At 43.0% G+C, this 24,890-nt stretch overlaps 3 protein-coding genes across 10 annotated transcripts; 1 reads left to right on the top strand and 2 right to left on the bottom strand.

Moving 5' to 3' along the window:
- Positions 1 to 1,177: 1,177 nt before the first annotated feature.
- LOC121592286 (collagenase-like) lies at positions 1,178 to 2,038 on the bottom strand. The gene has a single exon (XM_041913684.1). It carries the CDS (start codon positions 2,036 to 2,038, stop codon positions 1,178 to 1,180), a length of 861 nt encoding a protein of 286 aa, XP_041769618.1.
- A 1,947-nt stretch (positions 2,039 to 3,985) lies between these two features.
- LOC121594360 (retinitis pigmentosa 1-like 1 protein) lies at positions 3,986 to 7,768 on the top strand. Its single transcript, XM_041917532.1, has 3 exons — positions 3,986 to 4,526; positions 5,683 to 5,814; positions 6,024 to 7,768. The coding sequence occupies exons 1-3, from the start codon at positions 4,452 to 4,454 to the stop codon at positions 7,494 to 7,496; spliced, it is 1,680 nt and encodes a 559-aa protein (XP_041773466.1). The 5' UTR covers positions 3,986 to 4,451; the 3' UTR covers positions 7,497 to 7,768.
- Positions 7,769 to 9,793: 2,025 nt separating this feature from the next.
- LOC121593275 lies at positions 9,794 to 24,601 on the bottom strand. Of its 8 annotated transcripts, XM_041915501.1 has the most exons (6): positions 20,454 to 20,596; positions 15,724 to 15,846; positions 13,050 to 13,448; positions 10,952 to 11,026; positions 10,612 to 10,865; positions 9,794 to 10,536 (listed from the first exon to the last, which is right to left on the bottom strand). In XM_041915501.1, exons 3-6 carry the CDS (start codon positions 13,197 to 13,199, stop codon positions 10,341 to 10,343), a joined length of 675 nt encoding a protein of 224 aa, XP_041771435.1. In that variant the 5' UTR covers positions 13,200 to 13,448; positions 15,724 to 15,846; positions 20,454 to 20,596; the 3' UTR covers positions 9,794 to 10,340. The 8 variants fall into 8 exon arrangements, with proteins under 8 accessions (XP_041771435.1, XP_041771438.1, XP_041771434.1 ...); XM_041915504.1 differs by lacking the exons at positions 15,724 to 15,846; positions 20,454 to 20,596 and adding an exon at positions 24,360 to 24,601; XM_041915500.1 differs by lacking the exons at positions 15,724 to 15,846; positions 20,454 to 20,596 and adding an exon at positions 24,423 to 24,601.
- Between the last annotated feature and the right edge of the window lie 289 nt (positions 24,602 to 24,890).

Here is a 24,890-nt window from a genome sequence, read left to right as displayed (position 1 = left end):
AAAGAAGCTCATGGGTGCCCTTTTAGGACAACTTTCTTACAGTGGCATTGCTTACAGGGGCTGCCCAGTGCCATCTCTTTCCTACTTCCAGCGATAAATAATGAAAGGATCCATCTTTTCACCTCCAATGCACCACAGGTGGACAGTTCTAGTTTTAATCACACACCGCGATTGGTTTCCATCAAGCCCTCGACGCCCTCGATCCAACATTGTGTGCAAATTGATTGATTAATGTGCATGGTGCATCATGTGAGAGAGGGTGGAGGTTGGGGAGTAATTGCATTGCATGTTCTAGCTGCAAAAGAAACAGAACTGGTGCCTTTTGAAGCTGTGCGTGAAGTGCTAGACATACTTTCTTCATTATTATTCAAGCAAGGTGTGGTAGTGATTTTATTATTTATGTTTGCTTTTAAATGGCGACTGTGAGTCAGACAGATTCCACTATAGGCCACCGGGGAGGGATTTTTTTATTTTATTTTTTAATAATAGGGAAGAAACACTTCAGGTGAAAATGGGTCCTTAAGAAATTAAACAATCTGAAGTGTTGAAAAAACCCTATAATATAGAAAAGCATAGAACAGAGCACATCTAAACACTCCTCTTGACGTTGCAACACACTGATCGCATTGATCTCTCTGAAATGACATAGCTTATAGTCCAATATGGCAGGAGATCGTTCATTCTGAATGAAACTAAAATTGAGATTTCCAAAAGATAGTAGCAAATATCATCCGGATCAGTTCTTTCTGCCTCAGTTTTAGGACAAAAGCATGGGAGGACTTTATAGTTAACTGTCACATAATGTTGATATACCACCATGGTTGCATTTTGTGATATAACGATCGTAGAAAGCCATTCTTTGGTGCTAAAACCAAGATGGATAATCATTGCATTAATTACGTTAATGTTCTAACGATGTTAATGTTGTTCTGTCAAAACACACACGTTTTAGCAAAAAAAACTAATTATCTTATATGAAATTACTGTTTGAAACCGCGTTCATTGGGGAGTTTTTGCAAAATCTACAATTACAAGAACAAAGACCTCGCCCAAAAATGTCGTGGGTAAATTCTGTAAAAAGCCAGTGTGACACAAGGAAAATGTGAACAGATCAAACGTTGAGGCTTCTTGCACGGTCGAATCTTATATATTTTTTTATTATTTATTCTTTTATTTGCTAAAAATCAAACACATAATTGGAACTGTTCGCTATCCAGTCACGTAAAAGTGACAAACGCATGTACAAAATGGAATTGTTTACAGAGCACGAGTAGATTAAATTTGTAAGACCAATCAGTATGGGTCCACTTTCGTCCTCTACCACCAATCCTGCCCCATCCACACGATTGCAGAACGCACCTCCGATGTAAGCATTCGTGCAAATAAACTGCGTATTCATGCGGCAGTCATCGTTCGACATTATCTGATTGCGCAAATAGCGCATCGTTCCATTGTACTGGCGTCCAGGTGATGTTCCCTCCATCATCTCGAAGGTGCGAGTGTCGGACAATCGTGGTAGACGAATCGGTTGCACATATCGGTTCAGCGTCACCGGATGCTCCAAGCGTATTGTGGCAATATTGTTCAACGATCCACCGGTGAACTGAGGGTGTATGTTTATGCCACTTCTCGTGAAGTCGATTACCTGTTGCCATTCCCGGTCAGCTCGGTATCGGTAGCCCAACTCTACGAATCCGTACGTGTTTTGATGTTTGTGTAAACCTAGCGCACACGTAAGAATGTAATTGGGTGTAATCAGCGATCCGCTAGAAAGCGTGGTTGATGCTTCACGGTCATTTTTAATGTTGACTATGGCATGATACGGAAACTGGCCAGGATAAACCTCATATCCGTCCGTCGAAAGGTTGTTTGATGCGCTTATCAAACGCACTTGATTCGTATCCACTTCATTTAGACGATGCAGTTCTTCATTGGACTCTTCTTCGATATCAAGCGGCAACTGCCACTCCTCGCCGTTTGATAAAACGATACCTATTTCGCACAGGAAAACGATGACGACCGCTTTGTAGAGATGCATCGCTAGGCTTTCCTTGCACTTGCACCGTTTTGGAAATAGAACTGATAGCTTCCCCTCTATTACCACTGCCTTATATACATCTGATCAGAGCTGATGGCAAAAATATGTTCGCCATTGTCTGATAAGATGGGACATTTTACAGCACTGCGAATCACACGGACACAGATTTTATTGGTGTCTTCCTACAAGTGACACAGTAGTTAAAAATATCTCAAACACGATCAAAAGGTGTCGATAAAAATGGCCTGAATAATCAAAGCTTCTTTCATTATTTAGAGCACTACTATGCGTTTTTCTGCCACAGCTTTTAATAACTAGCTCACAAAGACCTCACCAAAACATTGTCGTACATGAATTTTTAGTTGTATAGAAACAATGGAAACACCAGGAACATGTTAACAAATTAGCTGTTGATACTTGTTGAACGATCGATTCATGGTAGTCTGTAAGATATCTCCAGAAGCATACGGTAGCATTTACAGGGTTCTCAAGGGGTTCTCATAGTTGTCGGACACTTTCTTCACTCTTTCTTATTGGAAGTGAATTTCATATGTTGAAAATTGGACTCAATGGCACGCTTTTTGGACAGGCTTCTTGGAAATTCTTATAAAATTTATCAAAGAATGGTGCTATAGAGTCTAATTATCATTACATTAAGTTCATTTCACGTATGAAAGAGACAATGAAGTGTCGCACAGCTATAAGAACTTCTGGAAAACCCTGTAAATTAATTAACAATTTAAATTTATTAAACATCAAACTATTGAGCCACTTCTACACGACATTTCTAAAGTCTTCTGATGTGACATTCTCTAAAATCTACTGTTCTAAAACGTGAAAAAAATTTTAAACTAAACGGGTTGTCTAGAAGCAGCTTAAGAGAAATGCCTGACGAGGCTAAAAGCTCATTTGTGGGTAAGATAGATTTTTTTCTATTCTATGTTAATTAGGCAAATGGCTATGTCGATATTAGACAAAAACACATTCAGGTCTTTTTTAGTGCCTTTATAGAACCGCTGTGCACTGGAATAGTAGCGAACGAGTAGAATTAGTAACTGTCTATCATCTACACCATATCTACAAATACCACATATGGAGTTTTACGCCAAAAAGCTCCTCAATGAATCTATTTTAAAGTCACCGGCAGTTTGAACCCCCAGTAGTCAACCGAACCGGGCAACTACTGCAGTTACTTTGCAGGGCTACTCCATAAACCACGCTCCGCCAAGTAACGTATTGACCCTGGCCGACTGGTACCAAAGCCAAGTTCATCGATTCCTGGCCCTTGCAACTGCGCCCTGCCCTAGAACCTTCGCCGCGCACTGATCTAATTCTAGCCTTCTAATTTTCTCACCCAAACGCGAACGCGCCGGAAGAGTGAACCAAAAATACATCCAAAGGTCATACATCCAGCCAGACCAGCCAGACCTACGGCATATTGCAGAGCCCGAGAACCCGCGCCGCATCCGGTCACCCTTCCTTCCCTCTCGGGTGCATGGTTGCATCCGTGGCGAGGGCAGCTTTAGCGTCTACTAACCACCAGCCTAACCGTGCGCTATGCCGCCTGCATGCATAAAAATCTCTTTCCTTCGCACATTTCTTTTCGAACTTCTACCACCACTCCCTCCCATTCCTTGGTGCCTCGATGTGCGGGTGGATTCACCTACCCCTGTTCGCATGTGTTCGTTTTCTTACCGGTCGTGGTGTTTGAGCCGTGTCATACCCCCTCGCGAGGCACATATTTAGGTGAGGTGAAAACTGAACTTCGGTCGGACGACGATGTCAGAATACCGACGACGGCAACGAATGATGATGACGACGAATGACACCTTCCGCCGATATGCCGCGTTCGCTCGTGGTCGTGCGGTCTCACGTCCTCATCGCTGCTGCTGCCCGGTTGGCATGGACGATCGGCCACCTTCGGGCGGGCCATCGGCGTCGAAATTTTGAGCTGCCCCGGGCCATGCACGCGACCGGCGGACGGCGGCTTCGATTAGTAACAGCTTTTCACTATAAATTGGTGGTGTTTGACAAATTTTCCGCACATACTGCACCTGACCAGGGACCGGACTGGAGTACCGCTGAAACCTGCGCTGCTACGAGAGAGTGTGTGTGAGTGTCCACACAGGCCACCGTATCCCGTGTACGCGCTTGGACATAAGAATAGTGGTGGAAAACGAGCATTTCACAGAATTTGATGTTAGTGTTAAGTGGTCCCATTCAAGCGTGTTGGTGCATAGGAAAAGTGTAGCATGTTTAGATAATTTAACAGTGGCCATACAGTGTGTTGGAGCTTATTCAAACCAAAAACCAAAGGATACTTCCGTTGGATACAGTGCATTTGGAAAGAAAAGAAGAATCGGTCAACCCACATCTTCACGGTCTACACGGTCTGGTCTGTGCTAAGTTCAAGATGGTGCGATTACTTCCGTTAGCAGTACTGCTCGTTCTGGCCACGCTTACCAATGCCAGAACGCTACCGAACCGAGTAAGTGACTCACGCCGGGCGCGATTGGTAGATAAGAAGGAAAGGGCGCAGCAACAACCGGACATTCCAATCGCATCCTGTTGTCTACCGTTTTGCCGTTGTCTGGAGTGTTGGAGTCTTTTGCCTTTTTATTAATCAGAATGTGTTAGGTGAATGGAAGAGTTGGTGCGCTTTTCGTGAATGCTTTTTTAAATGTGTGTGTTTTTTTTGTGTGTTTCAGAAAAGTTTTGAAGCTAGTTGATTTTAAAGAGAATAGCTTGAATTGCTTTGCAATGTTATAGGCCTTTTCAAATTGAAAACATTAATTTAATTAGACCGTTCTGTACAATACAGCAAAGTTGATAAATTTCTATCAAGTTTTTATTAAGAAAGCTGATCATATTTGATCATTTAGGCAAATTTGTCCTAAACTAAGTCATGTATCAATCAGTCGCAGTTTTATTTTAAGAAAAAGGTATCAGAAAATTTTTCAAACGGATGATTTGTATCATTATTATGAGAGTTTAGAACAAGTACAACATGAGGATGATTAGCATTAATCCCCTTTTAAGTTCAAATTTGCTATCCAGGTATCTTAACAAATAATTGAAAGGAAATAAACTAAAATCTTGTTTTGAAATGTTCCATTTCATTTCTACGAATTTTGAAAATGACTTTGCTTCTGTTAAACACTGTAGGCCCTGCAACAAACTATAAAAGAACAAGGATTTTGGGGGTTTATTTGTCAAGAATCGTCACCAACAAACAGTTTGAGTTATGTCACTTAATTTGAATATGTTGCGTAGAGAACGGTTTCATGAGCTCCTAACCGCTATTTTACTTACCACGCAAACAAAACTTTTCCTTACATTTACCCGTTAGATCGATTCACAAATGTCTTTCACAGTTGCGATAAGACACATCACACTTTCATGCCTGTTTTAAGCAGAAACGTTCAACGAACCTAAAAACAAAAAAATCACGCTCTTTTCCAACGCACGTACGCAGTTTCGGCCTGGCGCCGATCCATTCCCATATCGCATTTATTATCTTCATTATTTGATAACTGCCCCACTCCCCCGTGTGCCCCTTACGCCGGGTGCATTCGAAAATGTAAGAGTTGAGTTTTAATTGATCATCGCAAACCCTATTTTCCCCGTTCACCTCCCTTTCCCAGAGCAAACAAGTGAAAGTGTACAGCTACGTGCTGCCGGCCGGGGCGGAGGAGATACGTGACGATATTAACCACTCGTTTGCGTGCGCCAACCGTACCGATGGGTTCTACGTCGATATCGACAACGATTGTCAGGTAAGCGGCAGGTTTGGTAGAGGGTACAATAGCGATCGATTGATAGCAGGAAGGTCTCAATCCTTTCTATATGGAGAGAGGGAAAAGGGTCCGGAAATGATCCCTCCACAGGTGAAAGGTGGAGTAGGATGTGTTCGATCACCTTGAGGTGTGTCACAGGCCAAATGCAGCTGTACTGTACTAAGTATCAATCTTTTCTCCCACAATAGATTTTCCACCGTTGCCAAGATCATGCCCGGTTCAGCTTCATCTGTGCCGAGCGTACCGTCTTCAGCCAGATGTATCAAACCTGCGTGCACGACGGACAGCTTGGCTATCCGTGCGAGGAGTCCGTACAGTATTACCCCGAAGGTGAGGGATATGAGCCGTCCGCTCCGGGGGCGGAGGCCGCCGAAGAAGCCCCACAGGTGGAGGAAATGCAGCCCGAACAGCAGGCTGTCCCAGCAGAGGAGCTAGAAGCACCGCAAGCTCCTGCCAAAGCAGTAGAAACTGTTGCGCCTAGTGAACAGGACACTGCGGCAAGTACGGAGCAGAGCTCCCAGGATAGTGTGCAGCAACCATCGGAACAAGTGGAATCGGCCGTGGAAGTGAACGATGAACCAGAGCAACAGCATCAAGAGCATCAAGAGGAGGAGGAAATCCATCACCAGGTAAATGCTGATCTGTTTGATCCAATTGAGGAGGAGAGTGAGATGCCGTCGGAGAACTCAGCGCAGGAAGTGATGGATGAGTCTGAAACTTCTTCGTCATCTGCTGTGCCATCGGAAGCAACCAGCTCGGACCCGGCCAACACTCAGGAAGAGGAGTCTAACGAGGTTGAAGTTATGGATGATGTCACAACCCAACAGGAAGAACAACAACAGTCGGAACAGGATCAAACAGTATCCTCAGAACCTGCCCCTTCCGTTGAGTACTCCGATGCCACACCTCAGGCTGAAGTTGTCGAAGCGGAACAACCTGTCAACACCGAAACGGAAGCTGAAAGTACCCCGACCGTTCCGGAACCGTCCGCTACTGTGGAGCTAGAAAACGAAACACAGCACCAAGCCGACTCGCTGATCAATGCCGTGCAGGCGGTAGAAGAGCTAGAACCTATCGTACACGAGCTCGCTGCAGAGACGGAAGAACTGAAACCGCTCGTTGCCGAGCTGGTGCAAGATCCCGCTGTTCCAGCTCCTAGCCAAGAAGACAACGAACTGCTTGCACCTGAATCGGACACCAGCGCAACAACCGATATGGAAGCGCCGCAAGCGGCATCGGATGCGTCATCCAGCGATAGTGTACCGACCGACGCAGCGACGATGGAAAGCGATGCGGTGAACGAACTATCGCCCGAGATGGTGTTGAGCTCGGCCGTACAAGCTGATGATTCATCGAACACGATCGATACGGACAGTGTGGAGGCGGACGAAACAGCACAGCCCGCCGCCGCACCGGAAACGGTCGATGACGTCCAGCAGACGGAAAGTGAAGCAGCCACACCCGATGCACCGGAACGACCTATGGAAAGCCCCGCGATCGTGGAGGAGATGGCACCGGTGCGACCGAACGATAGTGCCGAGCTGCCGGAGCTGATCGTGTCGACCGAGTTCCACCTGGACGCCATCACCCAGGGACCACCGATTCGGCGGCGGAAAACGTTCCTCTTCCGGGCCGATGCTATCCGGAACTCGCGACACTGAGCGACACCGGGAAGCGAAATGCGAAGCATGCTATCATAGGTTTAGATGATTTTAGGTAGGTTCCCCACGTCCATCGCAGTTTGAACGATGCACGCAAGGAAGCACGGGTTTCCGGCCCGTGTTTGACCGTGCTAGGAAGTAAGTTAATTTATTGAGCAGGATTTCAAACGAACCAATCAACCCACAAAACACACCTTCCGCGTGGTTTGTTATGCAGAAAGCCACTGTCGAATTGCATCCAATTAAACGACTCCGAAATAAAATATTTAAAAACGAAATCAAGTGGTTTTGTAATATGTGTATTGCTTGTATATATAAAACGGTATTGAGAAACTGATAGTAAAATGAAAATCCCTATTAATTATAAACTATGTGCATACAGGTAGTTCCAGAGATACGTGGTACTTCTTATACGCGGATACAAAAATAAGTAGTTTTCTAAATTTGATTGTATTTTTAACAAAATGTACCGATTTGACACACATATTGTCAAAAGTTTAATAAATTCCCATTCGTAAAAAAATTTAAAAATCATTTTAGAAGCTACAGCATTGAAATCTTCATTCAGAATCATATCAAATTTAAAATATAGTGGCTAGAACCACTTACTCCATGCAAAGTTAAACTTTCGAATTACAAATTCGTACGCGGAAATTCGTCATTGGTGGTTTCTTCTCGGTCTGCATTAATCGCGGGGATAAGAAATGCAAATAGCAATATTTTAACAATAGTTTAACACCTTTTTTGAGCCCAATTAACGCTAGGTTTACGAAACCCGTCAATTTGGCGTAATTAAAAATTTGAATTGAAAAACGAAACATACCTTTTGTTTTTTTCGATTTTCTTTTTGAAAATTCATCATAAAAGCCGGGAAAGATTATCCGTACTCGCTAGTGTAATTTCGATTTTAGTGCATCTAGTGCACTAGTGCATCTGATGGCGGCTGAGCGAAGCATTTGGCCAAATAATTTGGAGCCGCTTTATAAAATATGTTGATTTGCCATGGTTTTTACTTAAACTGGACTGGAAAAGTTTTGTAATGTTGTGCAAGTATTTCAACCACTTTCATATAAAAAATGGTGAAAAAACTACTAAAATTTAAGTTTCGGTACGACCATTCCCTCGATGATCAAATAAACCATTCACCAGCTGACGCCAGATGCGCTAGTGAAAATTTAAACTACATTAGCGATTACGGACAGTATACCCAGACCTTGAAACAATATTAAGCTGCTTTTGAACATTGTTCAACTATAACTAAACATTTGACTAAACAACCCTATAAATAACCCGATAAACCCTAAGTTTATCGGTTTGCTACATAGAGTTTAGACTTTTGTTTGTGCCATCATTTACAAAAATTGTTTTAATTTATTTTCCAGTAATTTATCCTGAAATTCTCAAAATTAATAATTGACTATTAAATAATTACTAAATTAATTAAAATTAAGCTCAAACAAATCTAATTGCTTCAGAATGATCATGAAAAAACGAACATGGGAAATATAAACTCACGTTAATATTGTGGAAAGCAAAAGTTTAGTTACGATTGAGGATGTTCAAAAAAGCATCAGAATTTAAGTTGGCCGTCAAACGTTTATTTGCAGTTGAACAATGTTCAAAAGCAGCTTAATATTGTTTTCTGGGGCTCGAAAACGTTGTAAATAAACAATCAATTAATAATAATCTTTAATGTTAGAAAAAAAGATTAAAAAAGTGGATAATAAAAAATGACTTTGAAATAAACATTTGATAAATAACACAAATTATTTTCTGTTGTAACAAAAACATCAATCAACACAAAACTAGATTAAACTAGAGGTAAATAAACGATCATCAGGTTAGCCGGTCTCATGGTACAGTCGTCAACTCGTACGACTTAACAACATGCCCGTCATGGGTTCAAGCCCCGAATAGACCGTGCCGCCATACGTAGGACTGACTATCCTGCTATGGGGGGAAATCAATAAGTCACTGAAAGCCAACCCCACAAGTGGTTGGCAGGCCTTGACCGTCATCGGTTGTTGAGCCAAAGAAGAAGAAGAAATAAACGATCACTCATCAACATGCTAAAACATGTTCCCAAAAGTATAACTCATCAGCGCTAAACTTATATTATGCACTGTACCTTTGCATGTGATGCAATTGCATACTTTTAGGCGGATTGAATTTCTGGTATAATTTAAGCTTTCTGTAATGTTATCTCGTATTTATTATGTGAATTTAAAGGGGAAAAACCATTCAAAATAGATTCATGCCTTTCTCAACCATAAAACAATTGAACAACAAAGGCAAAATGCACTCACAAATGTTTATTGAAATAAAATCACTCGCCTCTGTTAGCTTAAGGAGGGCAGCCTGCCAGCCTTCCCCATGTTACTTATCGATCTATTCAACGTATGTTTCCTTCAACAACCTCTTAGATTTCTGCGCATCCCTTACTGAAATTGCGCAGATCGTACCGTATCTACTATCGACCAACTACAATCGATTTAGGAAGCCTGGTTCGTGTGTTTGTTTCAGTTTTAAAATTATACAACTAGCATAAAACCATACAAGCGATACGAACAAAGAAAAAAACCACGCGCTACGAAAAGCAAACACAAAAACGCAAACAAATATTAAACATTTTGGTACAGTGCGTGCGTTCTGTTGGTACGCGTGTCCAGCGACCGCCCGGCGCCTGGAGACACGAGCAAAACCGAACAGTCTCCCCCCCCAGGTTTCAGCGGTTCAGGTTAGCATACTAGGACTAGGATTTGCACTCAGGTTGGTCCCGTGTGAATGTTCTGTTGGTTGGTTGTTGTTGTTATTGTTGCTGTATGGAGCCACTTTCACTTTCAATCACGCTTCCGTCTCCTGCTCCGTAATGTCCTGCTGCATCTCTTCCGGCGTCCGCAGATCGATGGCAAACTTCTTTCGCAGTGATTTCTCCGTATCGCACCCACTGCTACCGTTCTTTTCTTCCGCTTCCTTTACCCGTTTGGAGTAATCCTGAAAGGAGGCGGCTAGGGCGAATGTAAGCTTCCGTGCCATTGCTCTGTGGACAAAATAGGAATAACAATGCATAAGAATACCGGCGTTAACAGCTAATCTGTCGCTGCACTATGCTTACCTACTGTCACACACGAATGCGTGCACATCGAATGGATTTTTCTCTTTCAGGTTATAGTTTTCCTTGACGACGATCATTGCAAATACTCGCGTGTAGACGAGATCCTGCACGCCGTACGAGATCGTATCGATCGTGAAGTTCGATACCGATGTCAGCTTGGAGGTGATGGACTCGATCTTAACACCGTCCAGCGAGACGGTAAGGTTACAGAAGGGAAGAATCCGATTTGGTGGTAAGTTTTTGGCAACGCTGACCTGTAAAAGGAAAGATAGTACGATTAGAAGGAATAATATTAATATTTTGAAGGACTGAAACTAGCAAAAGATCGATTGAAACTTACTAAATGATCTACTGGTAGCCTCGTATGTTTGATTCCCCAAAGTCCTGTGGCGGGTTGACTTCCGAGATATTTTACCTTGAAAATGAAGAATTAGAAAACAATTTAGCATGATAATCGGAATACAATTTGCAAATATTGGTAAACAAACATCAATGAATCATTAATAAATAAAATCGATGATTAATCGGAAAAATACTCTTAAACAAGCTCCTAAGAGCGCTGTTTTATCTTATCAATTCGAACAATGTGATAAAGGATTGTTTTTGAATTCAAAGAAAGAGCAGTTTAATGCTATACATTTGCAGTTTTTACATGATTAATAGTTCGCATATCAAATCCACCCTGTAGATTGCACGATCAACATGCACAGCAACGCGATCTCGCCCCGAGCGCCTACTCTAAACGGTTCTATTAAACCGCCGACCGACAAAAGTGCGCGCTGTTTGAATAGGCATCTTGCCAACGTTCCATCCAGTTAGAGCGCTCATAACACCTTTTCCTCCGTACCCTTCCCTTCTTTCATCAAAAGACGCCGGCGTGGAACAATAGCTTACAAAAGCTGCATGAAATTATATTGCAACCCGTTTCCCCGGACCCTTGTCGGATGTAAACCGTTTCGCTCGTCGCCAACGGTTTTACATCCAACGGGAAGCATTTTCAACGGGCCCGCTGCTCGTTCAATGCTTGTCGAAAGTGATCTTTTCATTGGGGCACACGTGATGTTCGGAAAAAGCTTTGTTCCGAATATGAATTAAGAGGTGCAATTATGGGAAGTGAGGAGGGAGGGAAGTGTGGGAGCTTAATGAAACGGGACAGCAGTTGCTGCTGCTATTAGTCATCAAATGATGCTTAAATAGTGCGATAGGGCCAGGGTAATAAAGATGATTTTCATGTGTGATTGGTGTGTGATTTTAAAAATATGTTTCTCGGACAGTGTATCCAGTATAAGTTTCTAATCTATCAATACATCTTATGCATATAAATTTAGCTAAGGCAAATATTGAGATAGTTCACTCTTTTCATCCATATGACCCATATTCTGATGTCTGCATTCATAAGCGTAAATCTTTCTGTGAGGCAAATCATATTGTATTTCTGATCGAATAAACCAACATTTTTTGTAAAATGTCATTCACACGATTAGCGACACGATATCAGCCTTTCTAATAACGCTTACGCGATGATTCAGAAAATAGATTATTCACTTATTATTCCATTAGCGTTAAGAAAAACCTCTACAATCGCACATTAAACTGACGCAACATTTATCTCCAGTTGCTCAACATGAACGAATGTTTGTATTGTGTATGTATCATGATTCATTTCAAATCTGCCTTATTGTCGTTATTGATGATGATATTAAAAAAAAAGCCTAAAACTATTCCGATTAAACTTGCGAAATATTTTCTACTCCATAGCTTCAATTAAATAACATTTTTCAAACCTATTACATTGCTCAATGCATTTTTACTCCAAAAGTAATAAACGCGTACGATGAAAACGCCTACAACTATGCAACTGTTGTCACAAAGCACGCCTAACAAGTTACCTATGGTTTGCTTCAACGTGTCTGCGCCCTTAAACATTTCCCCTCATTATTCTTGAACTATGTATTAAGTAGGCAAGCAAGTTCTGGAAAACTGGAAATTCCATATAATGCTCTCTAAAATTCAACAACGCACTTTGCATGTAATTACGAGACAGTGAACAAAAAACTACCTCATGCTCCCACTTCCGGCCGTGTTTAAAGGTACGCACCATCCGCTCGGGCGGAAGTTTACGGTTGACGAACGATCGACAATACACCACCGGACCGTAGAGGATCGTGCGCTCGTAAAATAAAACTAAATAAAAACGTAGTAAAATGCGGCCTAGCACTGAGCGCACTTTCAAAACGCGAACCTTCCACACTGTTAGAACCATTTCACCCTTGAACGCAAGGGAGCACCGGCAGAACGCACGGAACCGGAACGACATCTCCTCACTCACATGATTTCATCCAACCAGCACCATCACCATTTCCGGTCTGGCGGGCATGGAGATGAAGGGCAGTGATGGAGTTCTACCCCGCTCGGTTCGGTTTATCGTCACAACTCACCTTAAACGAGATAGGAAGATCCTTAACGGTGACCTGTACATCCGGCGAGTCGTTGTTGTTGTTGTTATTGTTGTTGGTAGTGATTGAGGTCGTGTTGGGTGCAGTGTTGATCCCACCTCCGCTGCTGCCGTTGCTGATTTTGGTCGACATCTTTACACGGTCGTTTACATGCACAGGCGTCCGTTTAATTGCTTTTTAATGCGATCGTCAATTATTTTTCAATTTTCCATTCACAACACACACTCCCATGCGGTTAGATAACTGTGGCAAGGGCTATTGTACACAAATTTCACTCTACATCACATATAGAAAAGAAATGCACAAGTTCACAGTTCACTGAAATCACACCCAACACACTGTTCAGCTCCCGGGAAGCTCTGCTTTGCTCGGTGCAGGACGCTAATGTAATAGAAAAAGGTTCAGAAAAATAAATTCAATTATGCACATCAACAACACCCAAAACGCACGAGACACGTGTTCAGATCGCTCCGGAGGAAATCTTACACCTTAATTAATTACAATCGAAACAGCAACGAAAATACACACACAAACACACTCGATTCTTTTTAAATTAAAACACAACGCGCACCGTTGCGGCAGTTATGAAAGGTGGTGACTGTCGATGTAATTATGGCGCAATCTGGCTACCCGGCTTGGCTCGAAGGTTTCGCATTTCAAAAACCTACAACAGAACACCTTGCCAAAGCTCACTCACCAAAGCGAGGTTGGGTTGGAAAACTGCTATTATTTAAATTACGTGTCTTTCTCGCTCTCTTTCATCTCACTGTCGTTTGTAGCCGCCCACTCAACGAAAGCAAAAGCCCGGCACGTCCGACCCGAAACCAACTGATGGAGCAACTGTCCCGCCGGCCGCAATGTCACGAAATCTGTTCAACCTCTGTACAGGCCGGGTGTTGTGTCAGGTGCGCGGCTTTTGGTGGAAAACTGTGATGAAAACAGAAAAATGCTGGGCCCTGTGCCGGTGGACGCGTTTGCGAGCCAGTGAGCTGTGACGCGTTGTCTCGTTGGTTGTTATTTATTTTCATCATCATCATCATCATCGTCACTATCGTCATCGCGTTTCGTTTCCCTTTTTTCCCCCGCCCGCTTTCCCTTTGGAGAGTTACCAGCTCTTTTGGCATTGCTCATCTTGTTTTAATTTACTTCCGTTTTAAGCCCTCGTATGTGTGCGCAGGTACGTGCTGGGTACGGGTTTTGTGTACTTTTTTGTGCGCATTTTTTCATGCGTTTACTATTTCGAGGGAGGAGCATTTTGATTTTGTTACTGTTCGAAATAAAGGTACGGGCGTCAATTTTGGAACCATTAAAATGTTCCATACGAGCTTCAATAAATGTATGTACATCCGGTAACAATTGCTCGGAGCATGGGGGGGTGTCCTCCCTTGCCGCTGCTGACCATATCATCATTGTATAACTTTGTTGGATGGTGAATTAGAAAGTGGAGAGAGAGTGTGAGAGTGACGAGGAGGTTTTCATTTACGATTCCTTGTAATTATGCATCGCTATCCAAGGGAAGGTTTTATTTGTATGGAAGTACTGCATCTACTGGTAAAACTGACTGTACACATCTTTACAACAATATTAACTAATACATATGAAAAATATGAGTTTTAAACCACACATTGAATGAATAATAAAATCTCGTGAGCTAAAAAATTGAAACCATACTTGATGTAGTACACTATTATTTAAGTTTAAGCTACGCTTTTATGAAAGTGTTCCATGGCATCATGTCAAGCGATTAGATACAGCATGTTAGCAGAAAGATGCGAAAAGAAAAGAGAAAATCCGGAGTCTAATACGATCCGACTCCGATAAATTCTGAATCGACTCCGGAAGATAGGTCCACCCTGCATTATCCGGAGTCGTTCGGAATCGTCCGGAATCGCCTGCAGGTGCGCGGAGTCGTCTCGAATAGTTGAGAGTCGGAGTCGTTCAGATTCGTTCAGAGTCGTCCGCAGTCATCCGGAGTTGCCCGGAATCTCCGGAGTCGTTCGGAGTCGTCCGAAGTCGTTGGGAGTCGTCTGGAGTCGTTCTGAGTGGTCCGGAGTTGCCCGGAATCTTCGGATTCGGTTTCGTCCGGAGTCGTTCGGATTTGTTTAGAGTCGTGAGGAGTTGCCCGGAGTCATTCGGAGTCGAAGGCGTCCAGAGTCATCCGGAGTCGTTCGGAGTCGTTTGGAGTCGTTCTGAGTCGTTCGGAGTCAGCCTTCAAAACAAAGGCCTATATACGAAGTGCTTCCAGACGGCTCCGAACGACTCCGGACGACTCTAGCTGACTCAGGCCGACTCCGGGCGAATCTAGTGGTTCCATTTTGCTGGAATCGGAATCTGACTAATAATAGTCGGAGTAGGATCGGAGTCGTGGGAGCGCTTCGGAGAGCACATCACTAATTCAGACATTACAGGTTATTTGTGTTCGAATCTATGTTGAACAAACCCCCGCAGTAAAGGAAAAAAACTATTTAAGGGACCCTTCACGATTCTTGTCAGCTTTTTCATATGGAGTATGAAAGTTGGAGACTAAAATCATGTCAACACTCCATACAAAACCACACACAAAACTAGCCTGCAATTTACAGTCTAGATTATTTCAGCCTCAAAGTTAGAATTAGATTCGAGTACCTGCTCGAAAAACACCTTGGAATGAGCTCACCTGTATGTTATACCCACTTTAATAGCTGCTTGAAAACTGCTATACGATGCAATCAGCTGACAGGCTGAAATTTCAGCCTACGAACTTAAAAGGGTAAGGGACCCTAACTTCGAGAATCTGAAACTGTGAAAATTGGGATAATATAGATCAATATAAGGAAAATAAAAATAAAGGATTTGCATATTTTTTTCAATTAATTTTCTTGTAAAATATTACTCTATTTTGAGTAGATATTTGCCTTTCTGAGGACAATTTTTGGCAATATTTTTCAGAAAATATACAAAGAAAGTAGTAAAATTAAGTCACAAAAACACCAACAACAAACATTAGACCAATCTCCGCACCGCAACATCGCCGACAAGCCAAACCGTAACCGACCAACCGAAAATAAAGCTACACTCAAAGGTCCCACAAAAAAGGAATTTTCCATTCGATTGTGTTTACTCACCACCGCCATATGCTAAAAATCACCATGTAACACAGGCGAGAACGGCAAAGAGCACATGTGCTTTTTGTGCTGCATTCAGACTAGCAGGCGGTAGAGGTGTATATGTGTGTGATTTGTAGTGCGCAAGTAGTTATTGTTCTTTTGTCGCGCATATGCCACTTCCTTTCGCGGCCATAGTTGCGGCCAGGGGGAACAAATAGCAAACACCACCTCCACGCGACAATGCAAATGATTCAAGGCGGTTGCAACCCGATGCACCCATGGTGGCATATGGCATAAGGGTAAACAGAGCGAGAGAGAGAGCGAGAGAAGGAGGGAAGAGCCGTTTGGGAAAATGCACACCGACATTGTGCATTGAATTTGTGGCAACGTTCAGGGTGAGAATTGAGAAGCAAAAAAAAAACATTTCCACAATAAGAACTCTTGTTGCCGTGGTTGGAATAACACAAGGACACTAAATGGAATGTATTTTGAGTAGATGAAACATAACTTTTAATAATAATAAAAGCATTTTGCTTTAGGAAAAATTAGCTAGCAAATCTGCTTGTACCAAAACAATTCCAACCCATCCCCAACTAATTTCATCCCTCGTCACTGTGCACATTCTCATTAATAGTTGCTCTATTCTTAGAACACGCCATTTTTCACACTTAACCACAACCATGCTAGACGTCTCCGGTTTGGCAAACTGCACAACACTTCGCGGGCAGTTTGTAATACAGCAGGCACGTTCCCAGTACAGCTTGGCTGTGTGCCAACGCAAAGCGAACAAACACATCATCTGCATCTGCGGCACAACGCAACGCGCTCCCCCTTGGTTTTTGAGACCAAATTATGCACCACAAACAAGATGCAGCACCTCCCCGCAAAAGGATGGACGAGTGCAACGGACCGCTGGCTGATGGTGGCAAAACGAACGCTGGCTTCCAATCGAACCGGAACCATTTCCCTCCCGTGATTTACACTTCCTGTACAGAATGATCGTACCAGGGTGATGCGTCAGCTTGAGAATGAGAGTTCTTTTCGTGCCTCACTGCACACGTGCTCAGGAGGAACCACACACACAAACGCAAACGATTGCGCACCTGTTCCTGTCCGCAGCTGAGGTGCATTATCTCACCATTTTGCGGAGGTACCGATTAATTGTAATTTAATCCAGTGCGTTGGCTAATTTCTTTGCCTGGCGTACCGAGGCCAATCGAATTAATTGCAACGATTTAGGCTTACTTTTACCCCGTGCTCATTAGGCTGTCTCGGGGCTCGGGGAACATGGAATGGATGGACATGATCAGTTGGAGCATCAGAGTCAGGGAAAGACAACAGCGTACACTAACCCTCTCTTTTCGTTCTTCGTTTCTGGGTATCTATTTTCAAAATAGGGGCAATTAATACGTCAGCAAGCTTTTGCACCTACTCAGCAGGTTTGCCCCTTTCGAAAAGATGTGCACAGTGGACGGCAAGCACTGGTTTTATTGAAAGTCTATACCTATCTTATCTTTTTACACCCATACAAGAGGTACACGGCCAAGAGTTTTATCATTCCGCTGTACAATAGGTATCAGGCACAATCAATAAAGTACACTCGTAAAAGCGTACAAAACGAGCACACTTTACAATCTTAATTACTCACCATGCGTAGGCGTTAGTTGCCATAGTAAAAGATTGATAATGTTTGATAGTTTTAAACAAGGAAACAAAACATATAAAGGAAAAGAACAGAATAGTAAGAAACAATCCAAGAGAGAAAGTGTAAAACAAAAGGTGGCCTTCCAAGTAGATATAAACAAGATCTAAAAATGATTTAAAAATATCTAAAACTGATCAATAAACTAAACAAAAAAGAACAAACTAAAACAAAAAACAAAATATGATAACGCACAAGAAAACTTTGAACTGTCCAAAGTTTTTTTTTCTGATCTTTTGATATACTTCAAATTTATGTTTTATGTTATTCTAGGTTTTCATCATTTTAACTCTTCTGTTATTTCATTCGTTTGTGCTTATCAAGATAACGTTAGCTTCAACAATTAACAACAAGTTTTGGTTATTCTTTTTGTTCCTGTTTTCCTTACTTGATTTTTTACGTTATTGTATTCTTCTTTATCTTATTTTGACTCTTTCTGATTTTATTTCATTTACTTTTCCGTTTTTTTCTTGTTTCAAGTCAACTTCATACAATTACGATTACGATTACCATATGTTACATTTATTAATGTGGTTTCTTACCGCACGAGAAAGTAAGAGGGAAAGTTACACAAACCGCTACGAACGCATTTTACACCTTAACCTACAATACAACCTCAATAAAAAAAGCCCCACACTAATCATTCGAAATAACCGATCGTTCATCATCGATATAATTTTGACACATTTCATACGCACACACACATTAGGTGCAAACATTCCTCCCTTCAAGTAAGGTACGCGTCTGAAACGCTTCAAAAGTTGTCGAAACACTTTCTTATCAATTATACACCGTTTTGATGAGGGAGAAGAAGGTGTTTTGTGCTCCATTATCGATCCATTAAAAATCGAAAATAAAGCAAAAGTGTAGCTTCGGCATTTCGGGCACACTGAACAGGGGAGGGCCCAAAAACCCATCGGCCGTAACCGCTGCTTCTCCATCCTCAAAATTTGCTCTCGCAATTTCGCTATCTCAAAAATGCCCATAGGAAGGTTTTGTTTTGGGCAGCCCGAACCGGCAAAAACCACGTGCAGAAAGGCACTACCCTGTTCATTCCCAGTTTTGGGACAAACAATAGATGCTTTCTTCAATGCCGTCCTTTGAAGAGGGGGGTTGCAACAGTTTTGTACACGAAAAACGATGTAAACGTTTGAGGCGATGTGCAAGCCCACACAAGCAAAGGGGAGGCCGTCCTCCCCTCTTTTAGGCATAATATTGCTTCTATTGCTTTATTCACTTGCAATGAACGGGCAAGCAAGTGTAATAAAAAGCAGAAAATAAGAAAGAAAGATAAAAACTGAACAAAAAGAGATAAAAGGAAACAAAAAGATACAGAAAAACAACGCACGAAATGATTGAAACATGAACAAAAGGATATACAAAAGGGTAAAAAGGTACAATGGCAGAATAGAGAAGAAAATTAAACAGCAGAAACCATACTGTACGAACGCGCGAAAAAGTATGACTGGAGAACGAGTGAAATATTTTCACTTTATCGCTTTTTCCGTGGAAAATGTACACACGGCTCCCCGGTTTATGAATTAATTATTTCGCCAAACCGTTCCCCGCTCCTCCCCGCGTTGTGACCGGTTGCAAAATTGAATAATTGAACCCTGTGGGAGGCGGGACGAGCAAGCATACACATTCCCAGGCCGGTTTTGTGTTGCTGGCAAATGGTGGAAAACGTTTGCTTTTGTACGAACGAAAGTAGCTAAATCATAGCTTGGAGCCAATCTGTTTGCTTTATCAATCATACCATTTACGGACGTGCAATCGTCTCGAAATTGATAAGAAATGGTTCTTTGTTATCTTGAAGAGGTACTCGATCGTAGCTGGATGTACTTTCAATGTACCGGACACATCACGAACACACACACACACATATAGCACTTGGAACGATAATGATCGACTTGTAACCATCGTGGCACTGGCCGCCACTACACCAGGTCCCGATCAGTGTCGAAAGCCCGTGTTCAACATTGTTTTGAAAGATGGAACCCACCATTTCACACACTTCCGGCTACGAACCGTGACCGATCGCCCGGGGTTTCGCGAAAGGCCCAACGTTCCATTTCACTTTTCTTTACGCGTTTAAAATGTGTTACCAATTTTCTTCTATCTTTCTTCGCATTTTCAATGCCTCACTTCCCTTCAAAGATATAGTTCATTGTTCACGCCGGTCTCTCTTTCTCGTTTTTATTTCACCTCCCAAAAAAAAAGAAAAGAAGTCTGTCCGAACCCATCCGCACCGGGTACATCCGCGAGAATGTGGGTCACTTGCCTTGATGGCCGTTTGTGTTGTTTCACGTTGATTTTGAGCGGTCACGGGCTCCCCCAACTAACGACGATAACTTTACAGGGCATTAAAGGGGGCTTCACAAGCTTACTCGGCACCCGCGTTCGATTTACTCCTCGAAGATCAGTCAAGATCACTGATGTTTTGTCCAAACACCTTTTTTTGTTGGCCGTCAGACACCGAAAGAAAGTGATCCTCTAACGCTGACTCATGCCGCACGCTCACTAAAAGGGGGAAGGTTGGTGGTTTTGGTTCGTCTCGTACGGCCGTCTCACAAAACACCCCCAAAAACTCTCACTCACTTGGCCGAAGATCGTTAAACAGTTCTCACAGATTTAAGGTCCGAAAGTAACTCTACGGGACGGTGGGGAAGAGCAATAGAGCTGCTTGCACGCGGTGAATCATACCACCTGTCCACCGTTCGACTGACTGACTGCTGTTGTCTGAGGTAAGCTACAAACCACTGACTAATGTGTATCTTATCTACAGGGTTCGTCGTCTGCTGAGATAACAGGCAATAGTTGTTCCACAGTTCTTACTTCAAAAAAAATACTGATCTCCATGGAGATCTGCATCGAGATGCGGTTTAACGATACCAGCTGCTTTAGAACACACTCAATGAACCATTCCATTGCAAATCCGCACTGCCAAAACCCCTGCCAAAATCAACCAAACCAACCGCACGGAACCATCTGTTACCTCCTCTTTTTTGTGTGTGCAGTATTGCGTACGTGGACCGCTTATCAGATTCAATTCAATTGCCTTCCACAGTCCTCCGTCCAACAAATAACAGGGCGGCGGTACAACGATAACGAGCGTAGCCCTTTTTGCAGCTCACTGATAAGCATGGTAGCAAAATACATAAAATGTTGAGTTGAGTTGTATCTTTTACAAAGGGGGGAACGTTGCTGATGTTGCCGCGGAATGGACTACCGAATGACCTGGCGTAATGATACGCAAAGAGTGCAGTGTGTTTAGTACATACTGAGCTGGAGGATATATTTTGAACTTAACAGGTATCTTTGAGGCATTATATTGGGAATATTGACCGCACAAATGTCTTCAGAAATATCAAAAACTGCTTCTTGTCTTAATGTCTGATGCATTCAATGATCTCGTTCGATCTTACGCACGACTGTACAATCAATTCTTATCTAGACCAACGGTTCCTGCTGAGCCAATAGAAATCCCGATTGTAACAAGCGATATTCAGCACTCAATCAAACGTATCTCGTAGCCCACATTCCTGCAAGAACCGAGCCCCAAAATACTTCCAACCGGATGCAAGTAGTTGGCCTATTATTTACCCACCTGCCCACCACCCACCATGAAGCCGAGTTAGGCCCAACGCTCGAAGCTATCGGAAGCTAACGGCGCAATCGACTTTTCGGGCCAGCGCCGGATTGATACGCCCGTACCATATTTTGACTGTGGCCACGAAACTATGCAGCGAACCATGGGGCCATGGTAAAACAAACCGGAATTATGGGGGTGCCGCACACACACACACACACACACACACACACACACACACACACACACACACACACACACACACACACACACACACACACCACACACACACACACACACACACACACACACACACACACACACACACACCACACACCACACACACACACACACACACACACACACACACACACACACACACACACACACACACACACACACACACACACACACACACACACTCACACACATATTCACACCGGAAGATGAAAACAGGAGGAGTGTGGTGGTGGGTTTGCACTTGGAAAGCTAATGGAAAGGAACGGTTTGTTGAGCGAGAAGTTTACATTTCCATTCTCTATCGGTACTAATTACTCACTACTAGGCGGTGTGGCATACTTAGCATGCGAAGGTTTATTACGCTATTCAAATTAGAACAGTATTCTTATTTTAAGCTGATGGAAAGCTAATGGAAAGGAACGGTTTGTTGAGCGAGAAGTTTACATTTCCATTCTCTATCGGTACTAATTACTCACTACTAGGCGGTGTGGCATACTTAGCATGCGAAGGTTTATTACGCTATTCAAATTAGAACAGTATTCTAATTTTAAAATTGAAGCTTTATTTACAGAAAAAAAGAATTCCAAAACAGCAAATGCAAGGTCATCTAAAGGTGTATTAACGCAACTTCCAATGAATCAACTTCGTTCAAACGTACGGGTTGAAAACAAACCCCGCCCGAGGAACAGCTGTTCTGGCCATATGAAGCGAAATGAGGTGTATTATATGCAAATTGTTCTCATCATCACTTATATCCGTTTTGTGCCTTCAACGGAGAGTCTCTCCGCTTTGCGTATTGCGCTTCGTCCGGCGTAGAAAGAGGCAAGGTAGCGGCACGATTGAAATAATGCGAACGTTTGTTTGATGGAAACGATAGATCATTTGACACGACATTGTTCGCACGTACAGCTTCCTAAAGAGGCGAAATGAGTTGAAAGATTATGCATAGGAAGTCGCGTAATGTTTGAGCGCTTCAGGTAATTTTAATTGTTTATATTTTTTTTGGCACAATCATTTAAAAATTAATTAAACAAAATAGCTTTTTATAATTTCTGCTCTCAGATGTTCAATAAACCTTAATCGTTGTCTTATACTAATGCGATCATCGATCGCAGTAGGTTTTATCTTACGATCTTGTACCATGAAACTTGCGCAAGGAACGATCGCTTGTCGAAACTGTTCTATTACGCATTTAGCACCATTTTGATTCAATTTGTTAAAATTATAACCCAATTAAAACCCCCCTAACAAGTTTGCACTCCCGTGACGACGAAACGTTTTGCGTATTTAAAAATAGCCCAAAACCCCGGAACAAAACCGTTCCAAATACACGCACGGTTACAAGAGCGGCGCATAATGATCATTTGCAGTATTTGCGCTACTTGCGCTGCGTATGTCATGACCGAAGGGGAAGGATGTAAACAACGATCTTTGCTGGTTCTTGCACCGAAATAAACAAACACGTGTGGAGCGTGGAAGGTTGAAGGTGAATAGTTAGACCATTTAATCGCCTCCAAACCCAACTAGTGGCGATCCCTCACTAACGATGGTACTGGGAAAAGGGGTTGTTTGTGAAATTTGTGAAAGACATTTCCGCGAAATCATAAAATCTTCCTCTCTCTCTTTCTTTCTCTATTTCTCTACCACTAAACTGAGGCATTCAATTACGGATCATCCTAAACTTTGGTCCAAACAAGGAGGTCTGCGAAATTGCACACATTGCGTCGATGGGAAATTGTACCGAAAAAAAAGCCCCGGGAAAGTGAAGGAAACCACTGCGTGCTGAACAAGCAAGATAGATCTTTTTTTTTTTTGTACAACCGATCCATTATTTTGGCACAGTTTCCCCGATCGCGCACCCTCTCTGCGATCGCGTACATCCGATTTGAGAAAGCTTCAGTTCGGCCGATCGCTCTCTCCCTCGCTCTTTTTCGCTCCCTTATTTTGCCCTCTTCCGCTGACGTTGGCGTTTGTTGAGGGGTTGAAATTGTACGTGTGTGTGTGTGCTCTGTTTTGCCCTCATAGTTTAAAATGCAACCGTCCGCTAGAACGTTGAAGGAAAAGCACTTGTTCGGTCGAGTGATTGTCAGTTTTCAACAACAGCAAAATAGGGGTTCGTTCATCGCCCCCCTGTTCGTGTGCAAACGCACATCAACCTGCACACTGAGATACACATGAACGCACACACACACGCACACGTGTAAACACTTTTATGCTTTTGCTTTGATCCACACACCGATGGGGCCCGGACGCGGGCAAAACCGTCGTTGCACGTGTTCTCGTTTCACCCTCGCGTTGCTCCACACGAACAGGAGAGCGAATCCTTATCAGTGCGGTGTATGGTTTTCTTCACGGAAAGGGAAGGTTCTGCGCACTTAACTTCACCTTTTTGCATACAGTTTTTTTATTTTTATTTGCCTTGATAAGCGGCTACAGCTTCTCACATACCGGCACAACTGATAAACCGATCCATTACAGAGCTGGAGCTTGTCTAGGGGTTTATGTTATTAAATGTACACTTTGTTTTGCAGAACCATTGAACCCTGCTTTCTTTCCTGTTTTCGGGCTGTTCCGGATCTAGCACTTTGTCGGTTTCACGTGGTATAAAATTTCCTTTTTTCCATTTGCATTTTACCGACCGGTGAGCCCAGGGGTCAGGTCTTCACTTCACATACCACAATCAAAAAGCCAACATTGAGAAACGAAAATAAAATCCACACCACACAGAAGACACTCACATTTCACTTCCGATCATTCGGAACGTAACATTAACCACTTCAAACGCCCGAAAACTCCCTCATCCAACGGACGACGGCCGGTGTTTAACTTTGTGTAGACGCTGGCGCGAACCGGACCCACAGAAAGCACGCCGTGTGTCTACACCGGACAATGGTTCGCGGATAACTTGTGCACGCGTTACAGTCTGTAGCGCTTCGGACCTTCGCTCCGACTCAACCCAACACACTCTCGGCTCTTCCCTCTTACTCACGCACGCACACAATTCTACACCCCAGCTCACCTGCGCAATGTTGTGGAAAAAGGGGTTGAAATAATGGTGGAAAAGATAGATAGAAAGAGCACATCGCTAACTGTCTGGCCGATGTTTGTGCCCGGGGCTGATAGTTTTGAGGGTGGATATGGAGGGAGTGGGGGGTGCATTCCACCGCAAAGCATGCTGACTGTGTATGAGCTTATGCGCGCGCAAG

The sequence above is a fragment of the Anopheles merus genome, chromosome 2L (assembly GCF_017562075.2).
Source record: "Anopheles merus strain MAF chromosome 2L, AmerM5.1, whole genome shotgun sequence".
Classification (NCBI taxonomy): Eukaryota; Metazoa; Arthropoda; class Insecta; order Diptera; family Culicidae; genus Anopheles; species Anopheles merus.
This window is presented reverse-complemented; position numbering and strand designations above follow the sequence as displayed.